Here is an 11,858-nt window from a genome sequence, read left to right on the forward strand (position 1 = left end):
GCCTGTTTGCATAATATATCACGAAATAAAGGAATTTTTCTGGGATATAAAATATCGGTGAAGAAGAAATTTCTCTTTAAAAGTCATTATACATGTGTTCATGTTTTGTGCCAGGGCTCAGGCAAACTACATGGGCATGGCTCGTTTTGACCATTTGGCCCTTACAATTTTTCCTATCGAAACCCTGTTGTCATGAAGTAACTTTCTTGCATTGAACTTGATATATTCGAGGGTAATGCTCCCCAGTATTCGAGGTTGATTGTAAAGAGACTTCGGATACTGTTGAATTGTTCTAAGTTAGCATGATCAATGGTTGTCTCATTAAAAACCTTGCCGAAAACCACATTCGGGACAAAATCGGTCTAAGGGAAAAAGAGTGCAACGTATGCTTTCAGGCCTAAAGGCTTTGAGTTTAATAATCCATCCCTGTTTCTGGTCGAACACCTGCAAGGGTTAATTTCGAAATATAAATGAACATGGGAGGGTCGTACCTTAGCAGTAGTATCGTTTTAGGTGCTAAACGTTCCAATTGCTCGGTAGTTGCTTGCCGTTTATCACGCTGAGATTGTAGGACCGCTTTTTGACTATTTCGAGGACCTGATATGGTCCTTCCCAGTTCGGACCCCGTTTCCCTTCATTCTGATTTCAGGTGTTGAGGGTGACTTTCCTTAGTACCAAGACCCCGATTTTGAAATATCGAAGATTGGTTCATCGATTGTAGTATCTTTCAATTCGTTGTTTTTGGGCGGCCAATCGGACGAGAGCGGACTCTCTCCTTTCGTCCAATAATTCTAGGCTCGTGTTCATGGTCTCGTTATTCGACTCCTTTTTTGCATATCAAAACTTGATGCTAGGTTCTCCGATCTCAACCAGGATCAGAGCTTCAGTGCCATAGATCAACGAGAATGGCGTTGCTCCAGTACTGGATTTCGATGTTGTGCGATATGCCTATAGGACCTCGGGTAGTATTTCTCTCCATTTTCCTTTAGCGTTGGTCAATCTCTTCTTAAGATTTTGGATGATGGTTTTGTTGGTCGATTCGGCTTGTCCGTTTTCGCTGAGATGGTACGGTGTTGATAGGATCCTTTTGATCTTGTGATCTTCGAGAAATTTAGTTACTTTGCTGCCGATGAATTATTTTCCATTATCACATACAATCTCGGTTGGCACCCCGAATCGACATATGATGTGGTCCCAAATGAAGTCTATCACTTTTTTTTCTCTGACTTTCTCGAAAGCCTGCGTTTCCACCCACTTAGAAAAATAATCAGACATAAATAAAATAAACTGAGCTTTACCTGGGGCCAATGGGAGGGGGCCGACGATGTCCATCCCCCATTTTATGAAAGGCCATGGAGATAGGACCGAATGGAGTAGCTCCCCGGGTTGATGAATCAAGGGCGCATGTCTTTGGCATTTGTCGCATTTTCGAACGAACTCCTTCGCATCTTAGCTCATATCGGTCCAATAATACCCTGCTCTGATCGCTTTTAGGACCAGCGAATCGGCACCGAAATGATTTTCACAAGTGCCCTCATGAATTTCCCGTAGTATGTAATCGATATCTCCTAGTCCCAAACATATTGCCAATGGTCCATCAAAAATTCTTCTGAATAGATTTTCGTCTCCGGATAGAGTGAATCGTGTTGCCTTTGTGTGCAAAGCTCTCGATTCCTTTGGATCTGATGGAAGCTTCCCGTTCTTGAAGTACTCTATATATTTGTTCCTCCAATCCCATGTTAGACTTGTGGAATTTATCTCGGCGTGACCTTTTCGATCACCGATTTTATGAGTTGTACGACAGTCCCCGAGTTGAGTTCGTCATCTTCGACCGATGAACCTAAGTTTGCAAGAGCATTGGCCTCGCTGTTCTGTTCTCGGGGTACATGTTGCAAAGTCCATTCTTTGAATTGATGTAGAGTCACCTGTAATTTATCCAAGTACCTTTGCATTTGATTTTCTCGGACTTCATAAGTCCCGTTAACTTGGTTTACCACGAGGAGGGAATCACACTTGGCTTCTATGATCTCTGCTCCCAAGCTTCTAGCTAGTTCGAGACCTGCAATCATGGCCTCATACTCGGCCTCATAGTAAGTCAATTTCGTAGTTCTGATAGACTGTCTAATTACATTACCTGTGTTTGATTTTAGTACAATACCTAATACGGACCCCTTCGCATTCGAGGCGTCGTCCGTGAAAAGGGTCCAGACTCACGAGGGTTGGCGAAAAGTCAGCCACGAAGTCTATCAAGATTTGAGACTTGATAGTGGTTAGGGGTCGATACTCGATATCGTACCCACCGATTTCTATGGCCCATTTGGCCAATCGACCCGAAAGCTCGGGTTTGCACAAAATGTTACGAAGAGGATAATTTGTTACAACATGTATCGAATGAGATTGGAAATATAGTTTTAATTTCCCAGAGGCGCTTATTAGAGCAAGCGCTAATTTTTCTAAATGTGGATATCTAGTTTCGGCCTCGCCTAAGGTCCGACTGATATAATAAATAGGGAATTATGTACCTAGTTCTTCTCAAACCAAGACTCCACTTACCGCTATCCCCGAGACAGCTAAATACAAGTAAAGCTGTTCGTTCACTTTCGGGGTAAGAACCAGAGGCGGGCTCGATAAATACTACTTTAGTTCTTCCAAAACGTGCTGGCATTCCGGAGATCATGCAAAGTTGTTTTTCTTCTTAAGTAGTGAGAACAATCGGTGGCTCCTATCTGAGGATCTCGAAATGAATCGTCCTAAGGCAGCTATTCTCCCAAATGCTTTGATTTTACCGGGGTTGATTTTGATTCCTCGGTTGGACACCATGGAACCAAGAAACTTGCCTGAACCAACAACAAATGCACATTTTTCGAAAGTTTCCTGCAAGTATTTTAAATGGTCCTATGCTCGCAGGGACTGAACTAACATGTCATCAATATAAACTTCTATTGATTTTCCTATTTGATTTTCGAACATTCGATTTATTAGGCGTTGATCAGTTGCACCAGTATTTTTTAGACCGAATGGCATTACGTTATAACAATAGGTACCGTACTTAGTGAAAAATGAGGTCTTTTCTTGATCCTTCGGGTTCATTTTTATCTGGTTGTATCCAGAGTAGGCGTCGAGAAAATTGAGAGTCTCGTGGCTGGCCGTGGCATTGATCATACGATCGATGCTAGGCAAAGGAAAGGAATCCTTAGGGCATGCTTTGTTCAAGTCTTTATAATCTATACACATTCTAAGTATATTTCTTTTCTTAGGGACCACCACCACATTCGCTAGCCATTCGGGGTATTTAACTTCTCGAATGGATCCTATTTTAAGAAGTTTGGTTACCTCGTCCTTGATGAAGGCATGTTTGACCTCGGACTGGGGCCTTCTTTTTCGCTTTATCTGACAGAATTTTGGATCCAAGCTCAGTCTATGAGTGGCTATCTCCAGTGGGATCCCTGTTATGTCAAGATGGGACCAAGTGAAACAGTTCATGTTAGCTATAAGAAATTGAATAAGCTTTTTCCTGATCTCGGGATCTAACCCCGTGCCTAGGTATACCTTCCACTCGGGCAGATGTTCGACTAGCATGATTTGCTCCAGTTCTTCGACCGTTGACTGGGTAGCGTCGGTATCATCGGGGACCATAAAGGATCGAGGGATCCCATAGTCATCGTCTTCGTCTTCTTCTGATTCTCTAGTTGGGTCAAGGCTGACGTTTGTGATTGCTATTTGGTATTATGTTCCTCATTTGAATCACCTCATCGATGGCAAACATTTCTTTTGCGGCTGATTGTTCCGCATAGACCGTTTTGATTCCCTCTGACGTGGGGAATTTTAGAACCTGGTGAAGGGTCGAAGGTACTGCTCTCATGTTGTGGATCCATGGCCTCCCGAACAGGGCGTTATATCTCATATCGCCTTCGATTACGTGGAACTTGGCTTCTTCAATGATCCTGGCCATGTTTACTGGAAAGATTATCTCGCCCTTAGTAGTTTCATATGCCATATTAAACCCGTTCAGTACCAGGGTAACAGGTATGACCTAGTCCTGTAGACCGAGTTGCTCTATGACCCTTGATTGAATGATGTTGGCCGAACTACCTAGATCAATTAACACACGCTTAACTTGAGTTTTATTCATACATACAGATATTACCAGTGCATCGTTATATGGTTTCATGATTCCTTCCATGTCTTCGTCACTAAAGGACAAGGTTCCTTATGGTGTGTAATTCCTGAGTCCGAGATCGCTTTTCTCTTAAAATAGATATCTTAGTGCGTTTAAGCACCAGTCCCTAGGGGACATCGATCCCTCCAATGATCATGTGGATGATGTATTGTGGCTCTTCCTATTCGTTTTGTCTATCAAAATCTCTATTTTTGAATTGGTTTTTGGCCCGGTCACTTACAAATTTTGGAAGGTGCCCTTCATTGAATAACCGAGCTACCTCTTCTCTCAACTGCCTGTAGTCTTCGGTTCTGTGGCCATGGGTGCCATGATATTTGCATATTTGATTGGGATTCCTCTGGGCTGGATCGGACTGCAGAGGTCGAGGCTACTGAGTATCTTTGATGCGCCAGATAACCGACACGATGGCGGATGCATCGATGTTGAGGTTATATTCTGATAACTGTGGTACTTCCTTAGGTTCGATATGCCTGTCGAACCCATTCTTGTTCATCAGCCCCCGAGACCCTTGGCTCCGATCACTTCTTTTATCGCCTTGTACAGGGTTACGTCTTGGTTCGTTACCCCTATGAACTCCACTATACGGCCGGTATCGATCCCTGATCGGCCTTGGTTCTTGGTTGATGTCCCTTTTAATAACAGACCCAGAACCCAACTGGTCATCTTCCACTCTACTCTTCGATTGATATCGATTGTGTACATCAGCCCAGGTAACAGCTGGGTACTCGATCAAATTCTACTTCAACCATCGTGAAGCCATCAAGCTTCGTTCGTTTAGACTTGAGTGAAAGCTTGAACAGCCCAATCATCTGTGACTGGTGGTAGATCCATTTGTTCCATTTGGAAACGAGATACGAATTCTTTTAGCATCTCGTTATCTTTTTATCTTACCTTGAGAAGGTCCGACTTCCTGGTCTCGACCTTTATGTCTCCAGCATGTGCTTTTACGAAAGAATCTGCAAGCATAGCAAAAGAATCGATAGAGTTAGGCAGTAAATTATGATACCATATCATTGCTCCCTTTGACAGAGTTTCACCAAATTTTTTCAATAATACATATTCGATCTCGTCATATTCTAGATCATTTTCTTTTGATGGAACATGTGTAAGAGGTGACGTGTTCGTTGGGGTCGGTCGTTCCATTATTTTAGGAATTTCGGGCATGCAAAACTTTTTAGGGATCGGTTTTAGAGCCGCGCTCGGGGAGAAAGGCTTTTGCACAAACTTTTTAGAATCCATGCCCTTCAATATCGGTGGTGCCCCCGGGATCTAATCAACCCTGGAGTTATAAGTTTCCATCTTTTGGTCATTTGCTTTGATCTTCCTTTCTCCTGATTCTATTCGTTTTGACAGTTCCTCGAGCATCTTAATAATTTCGGGATTAGTCCCCGATTCTTGTTCATTCGACCTCACTATAGATGGCCCCGTTTTGTGGGTGACTTCTCTGGGTGGACTGGGCTCGAGCCTGGTCGGTGCCTGGGTTTGGCTCTGCAACTAGGCTATTGCTACTTGTTGAGCTTGCAACATTTCGAAAATCATACGCAAGCTTATTCAGCTTTCCTCAGCGTTTTGGGTATTTCGAGCTGCAGATCGAGTTCCACCACGAATGTTATTTTCAAGGTCGGAACGTTGGTTTGCCTCGATGGCCACATGCGAATCATCGTCAATTGGACCTATGGCCCGAGCTCCAACAAGATCGACTGGTGGACTTTCATCCCCGTCGTCAGGTTGTTGTTCTCATCTTGAAGGCAGCTTCGTTGTTGATAGGTAGGGCCATTAATTGAGAATTCGTCGTTTTCAGCCTGAAATCAAAGACACTTCCAAGAGCAAGTGTAAAATAGCATGTTTCACAGAGATTCGTACTAAATTACCACTATTATCCTTAGCCCCACGGTGGGCGCCAAACTGTTTATCCAAAAAACAGATAGAGTTAAATTTATACGTAGTTCTAAGGATACGTGGTATAGCTTGGTATGAATCGGAAAAGTAAATAGAGATATATTGAATATTGACTATATAAAGGAATGAAATACAAACCAAATTGAGTAGAGAATGATTTATAAACAAGCGAGATGAATCAATGTCCAAGCTCAAAAAAGGATAATCTCAACTATATATCAATGTAGTAATATTTAGAATGTAAGTGCATCAATGTTTTCTTCTCTGGATGTTCAATCTGCCCTTACAGAAATGATACCACTCTTAATATAGTGGAAAAATCTTGCTTTGGATATATTAAAAAATACATAGTGGATATCTCATGATAGATTAATTAATTAGCTTTTCTTTAATTCCCACCGAAATTCTCCCCCTAAGTGCGGCTACAACGGCTCTTTGTCTCATAGCTCGATCTTGGTTGATCTTGGTATTGATCGATCTCCGGATCTCGAGCTCGATATCGACTCGAGCTCGATATTGACTCGGGCTCGGTATTGACTCGAGCTCGATATTGACTTTGAGCTCGTTATTGGTCGGTCCCTGAACCTTGAGTTTGATAACCTGGCTTCGGATCTCATCTCGATATTATGAAGACGGTCTTTGGTCCATCATGTTCCAATTTTGACTAATTACACGAAGGGCAAAATCGATTTTGACCATATACACATGTATTTGGTAAATAGCAGCTTTTCTTTGGCACATACAGATAACTATATGAGTTTTTGTCAATTTTAAATACAAGGCCACCCTAACTGCAGAAATTTGAGTTGATTATTAAAAGTATTAATGTCAATAAGAAAAGCTTAAAGTTGCTGGAACTCCTATTTTCTGCCACAAAGGTGGAAAGATCTATCATAAAGTAAACCAGCAGAATAAGATAAAGATAGTTGACAGCCATAACTAAGCCTCAGTCCCAAACAAATTTGAGTCAGCTATATAATCATCACATCTTTCTTAAAGTTCAACTTATATCACTTGATATTACAAAATCTCCTGAAAGATTGCTGCAACAGCAACAGCGACAGCACGTACACCACAATCCCAACCTAGTTGATGCAACAGAGATAGTCATACCACAGTTCATTGTTTCTTCTCATGTATCTGCGTTCCTACTTTTTCCACTGCAACTAACTAGTCTGTTGAAGAATGTACCAGGTTGATGAATTATTCTGATACTACTAGTACAGCAGTTGCACCTGATTAGAATCAAAACAATCTTTTAGAGTTTGGGTCTTATTATATGTCCCATATTGAAGGAGGAAAGCTCATTTGTTGAGTATATATATGATTATACTTCTTCTAGCTCTTAAAGAGTTGAGAAGAAAGCAAACCTCGCACCGTCGTCGTCGTCGCTCGCTCGGCTTCGGTCAAATGATTTGATTGAGTAAATTTTTTGACCAAATTTATTTGTTAAACATTAATATTTAGTCCAAATCGACCTATTTGTATCCGTAATTTAAAGTTTTCCTCTGATTTTGCGTAAATAGCCATTTAACAGGAGTGTGATTTGCTAATGTTCTTTGAGTTCGTTGGTCACTGGGGTTTGAAGTACCGCTACACCAGTGAGGTTATCCGTTCTATCCTGGGAGGAAATAATCCTAAAACTCGGGTACTAGGAGGGGATTAAGTTTCTTAAGAAAACGCTGTGAATTCAATGGGCTCGGATTAATTTTTGTTCTTCTACATTTCTAATTTTTTCATTGCTACTGATTTTGAATATATTTTCGAATACAGAATATTAACAAAATTATATTAACCCAGCCCTTTCGAACTCTATATTTTGACCAGCACCAACAAAAAGAACAAAAGGACAAGAAAAGAAAATGTGACCATGCTTACTAAGAAACGAAATCTCCTAAGACAAGTTACTTAACCAATTGTGTGTAGAATGCATTAAGTAATTTTCCCCCGAATGTCAAAAGGGAAAGAAATTAAAAACAAGCAATTTTCTCAATATGTCAAACTCGTGAACGGCTCAACATTGTCTTCAGGTTGATCTCAAGGTTTTACGTATGTGGTAAAATACTAAAATTTATCATATCCATTAATTTTGTAGGTTGAATATGTTGGGTTTGCAAAAATTTCGCACATTAAAATTTAATATAAAAATTATATATAAAGTGTGAAAATACTCCTTTTAATATTTGTCTGCTTTAAAATTGTCAATATACGTGCATGTTTGCTCCAAAAGCGGGCAAATATTACTATGTTACCAGCATTTTCTGGTTCACTTATCCCAACAGAACTCAAATCTTTCCCAGGATAAATTAGAAATGAACTTAAAATATCATAAAATTTAAAAGAATGGGAGTTTCATATTTTTATCCTTGTGACTAGGATATTACTTCGATAGTAAAAGATATAAAGAAAATTATTACACTTATTAGCGAAGGTGGTGGAATGATTGAAATTACTTTATTCTTATCCAAAAGTCTCATGTTCAAATCTTGAAAAGAAAGAATTTTTTTATAAGAAATGATTTAACCTCCTAATAAGCTTACAAGACGTGAACTAGTGGACTTCAGATACCGTATGATTAAATAAGCAAAAAAAAAAAAAAAGAGCTGGTTTGAACTCTAAAAAAAAAAGCACGATGTAGAGAAGCTGATCGAAGTGTCACTTCATGCTTGATCGTTCTAATATTACTCTGTAAATATCTTTTATGCCATTAGTATACAACTTAAACTCTTTTTAATTGATATAAACAAAAATATTTCGTTAATACAGTTTAAGCCTCTACTTTACATTTTTATTGTTCTTCGTCCATCATTCTTTCAATTTTGATTTATTTCTACGGAGTATTGCTGACATTGCTATCCGAGTTTAACTATCGAAATCTTCATTATTCTCAGTTTGCATGTCTTCTACGTTGTATTTCCTTTTGATACGACATATTGTAATTATATCTGAGTGATGGAATCAACAACAACATACCCAGTGTGATCTCATAAGTAGGGTTTGAGCAGGGGCGGGTATGGAGCTTAAAGTTATCGGGTTTAACTGAACCCAATATTTTTTACGCGGAGCATAAATTTACGAGTAAAAATTACTATATTGCAATAAATAATAGATATGAACTCATAACTTAAAAAATATAGTAGGTTCAATGCCAAAACAATTGATGGTTGAACCCATAGAACTTAAATCCTGGCTCCGGGTCCGAGGAACGTGCAATGTATCTTACTCCTACCTTGTGTGAGATAGAGAAACTGTTTCTGATAGACTCTCAGCTGAAGAAAGATTGTTTTATAGCGGGTTTGGAAAATACAAGAATAAAAAGATTAAGATGAAAGTACTAGGGGTAAAAAAGAAAAGTATTGACAGCAAAATAATAAAGGTGATGCAACCAAGGACACAAAATATTAAGGAGTGAAAGACTTTAAAACGCTTTTCTAAAAGCAATATTTGTTTTCTCTCGTCTTCACGAGATCACTATGAAATTACATGCAAAAAACTTTTTTTAAAAAGTCAAAATTCAAATGAGATAATAATATATGAAATATGCTAATTAATGCCTATTTCAGTTTTGTATTTCATCACAAGGGTAATCATCAATAGTTTTTTCCATCCTCAAATTTGTGACAACTTGATAATAAGCATTGTGTGCAGCCCGATTTTGTGCAATTATTTTCTTTCCACTAAACTTCCCCTTTCCAACAAATTTGCCATTAACATGAACTTCAACCTCTCCTCTTTCCTCCCATGAATCAACAAATTCTGCTTTCAATCCATTCTTTTGGCATAACTCGTTAATTTTCGTAACTGGATGAATCTCGAGTTTTCCTAGAGTAATTAGAGGCTGCAACAAATTTTTTACCACCTGTCATCAAAATACACATAGTGTTGTGTTAGCAATGTGCATACCGAATTTTCACCAAAGTGGTTCAACATATATATATATATATGTATATTTCTGCGAATGGGATTCAAATGAATCCCTTCTGCACCTCTAGCTTCGGCCATGCCCCCAAAGGTACAATGATAAGCTAGAAAAAGAATATTGTATAATATTTCAAAGTGAAAAAAGCTAAAGCACCTTCCAAGTTGTATCCATGGAGAAATTGCAATCAATATAGATTGCACCAATCAAAGATTCAACTATATCTGCAAGAACTTTAGGGGGGTCAATGAGACCTGTTGAATGCAATGGATACTCCATTATTGCATCTCTGAATTCTTCCACCTGTGGACACATCAAACTTTGTCACCAAAACTGTTTTTTTTCTTTAAAACAATTACTCTACTCTTGTATGTTACTGCAATAAACTCAAAAAACACGCGTTTCATATGAACTTATGTTTTGTCTTACATATATCAAACACTTCCGTACCTTCTCCTACTTTTTTTTATACCTAAGGTATTATATGCATCATTTCTTTAAAAGACTCGGTCCTCTTTTTGACCACACTTATTCATCAACTTTCCGTAACGAATGTTAACATGTACATGGAAGAAATTTCTAAGCACCAACCAATACATAAATTTATATAGTATATAGTATTATTTTATTTTTTTCAAATTTACCGACCTACTAGTAGAACACAGTGGCGAAGCCACATGGTCACAAGGGTGGACAACTCTTCGTTGAAACATTGCACTGTGTATATAGGTAAAATATTACGTTTTAGAGGTATATAACACATATTGAACACCCTTTGTCGGGAATTTTTTTTACTTCTTTCAAATTTGAATACCCTTGGGAAAATTTCTAGCTTCGGCACCGGTAGAACATCATGAATGTAGAAACTAGTAAAGAAAAGGTACAAATCATGAACTGATTATTCTCTTGTACTTGAGCTAAAGGATATTTAATGAAATGAGTTTGTTGTTACTTACTTGTCCTTTAAGTAAAGGCTTCTTGTGACGTAAATAATCATGCAAATTATATTTGATGGCAACTCTAGCAAGTTTCTCAGTATCTACATTGGCAGCTCTCAACCTTGTTAGTTTCCCAGGAGGTAAATCTGGGTAATCCAAATAATGCTCCGTTGCTATCAACAGATTGAGAACAGCATCACCTACAAGAAGTGAATTCAAGATATAGATATAAGTGTAATCGCAGAAAGCAAAGTGAATACATAAAACTTTCTCTAGATCCGCTTCTTACCCATATACTCCAATCTCTCATATGAAGCACAGTTTTCTTCAAAGGAAGAATGAGTCAAAGCTTGTTGTAACAAATTAGGGTTCTTGAATTTGTATGCTATTATTTTCTCTACTTCCTCCACTGACCTCTCCAAAACAATTTGAGTTTCATCATTCAGTGTAATTTGGTTCATTTCTTCTGTTAAATGAAGGTTTTCTGATGATGAAGTATAAAGAGAGACAAGGTTTACCTCTTGTTTTGGATTTTCCATGGCTATATATGTCATATGAAGTAAGAAGTTTGAATTGGCCATCTTTTTTGGTAGGTTTATATAGAATATATTTTCATTGTAAAGATAATGACATGAAGTAGGGTGAGATGAGAACATAAGGAATTTTTTAAATTTTTTTCTTTAATTAGATTAGAAGATATCCTGATGGTGTGAACTGAAATCATGACGTTGAGGTTTCCTATAAATGTATAAATCATAAAATAAATTGTTAGTTGGTTAGATTCAAAAACCTAAACAATATCGGTATAGCAGTTGAATTTAGAAATCATATAGTACGTAGTATCTTTAGCTACGTGATTTGCGCGTGAACCCTAATTTAATGAATATATAACTTTTAAATTTTTTTTTTTAAAAAGGCAGTC

At 38.4% G+C, this 11,858-nt stretch overlaps 1 protein-coding gene across 1 annotated transcript; it reads right to left on the reverse strand.

The window, feature by feature from the left end:
• Positions 1-9,427: 9,427 nt before the first annotated feature.
• LOC104114780 (ribonuclease 3-like protein 3) lies at positions 9,428-11,482 on the reverse strand. Its single transcript, XM_009625302.4, has 4 exons — positions 11,226-11,482; positions 10,955-11,136; positions 10,155-10,301; positions 9,428-9,938 (listed from the first exon to the last, which is right to left on the reverse strand). The coding sequence occupies exons 1-4, from the start codon at positions 11,473-11,475 to the stop codon at positions 9,639-9,641; spliced, it is 879 nt and encodes a 292-aa protein (XP_009623597.1). The 5' UTR covers positions 11,476-11,482; the 3' UTR covers positions 9,428-9,638.
• Between the last annotated feature and the right edge of the window lie 376 nt (positions 11,483-11,858).

Source organism: Nicotiana tomentosiformis, chromosome 7 (genome assembly GCF_000390325.3).
Source record: "Nicotiana tomentosiformis chromosome 7, ASM39032v3, whole genome shotgun sequence".
Classification (NCBI taxonomy): domain Eukaryota; kingdom Viridiplantae; phylum Streptophyta; class Magnoliopsida; order Solanales; family Solanaceae; genus Nicotiana; species Nicotiana tomentosiformis.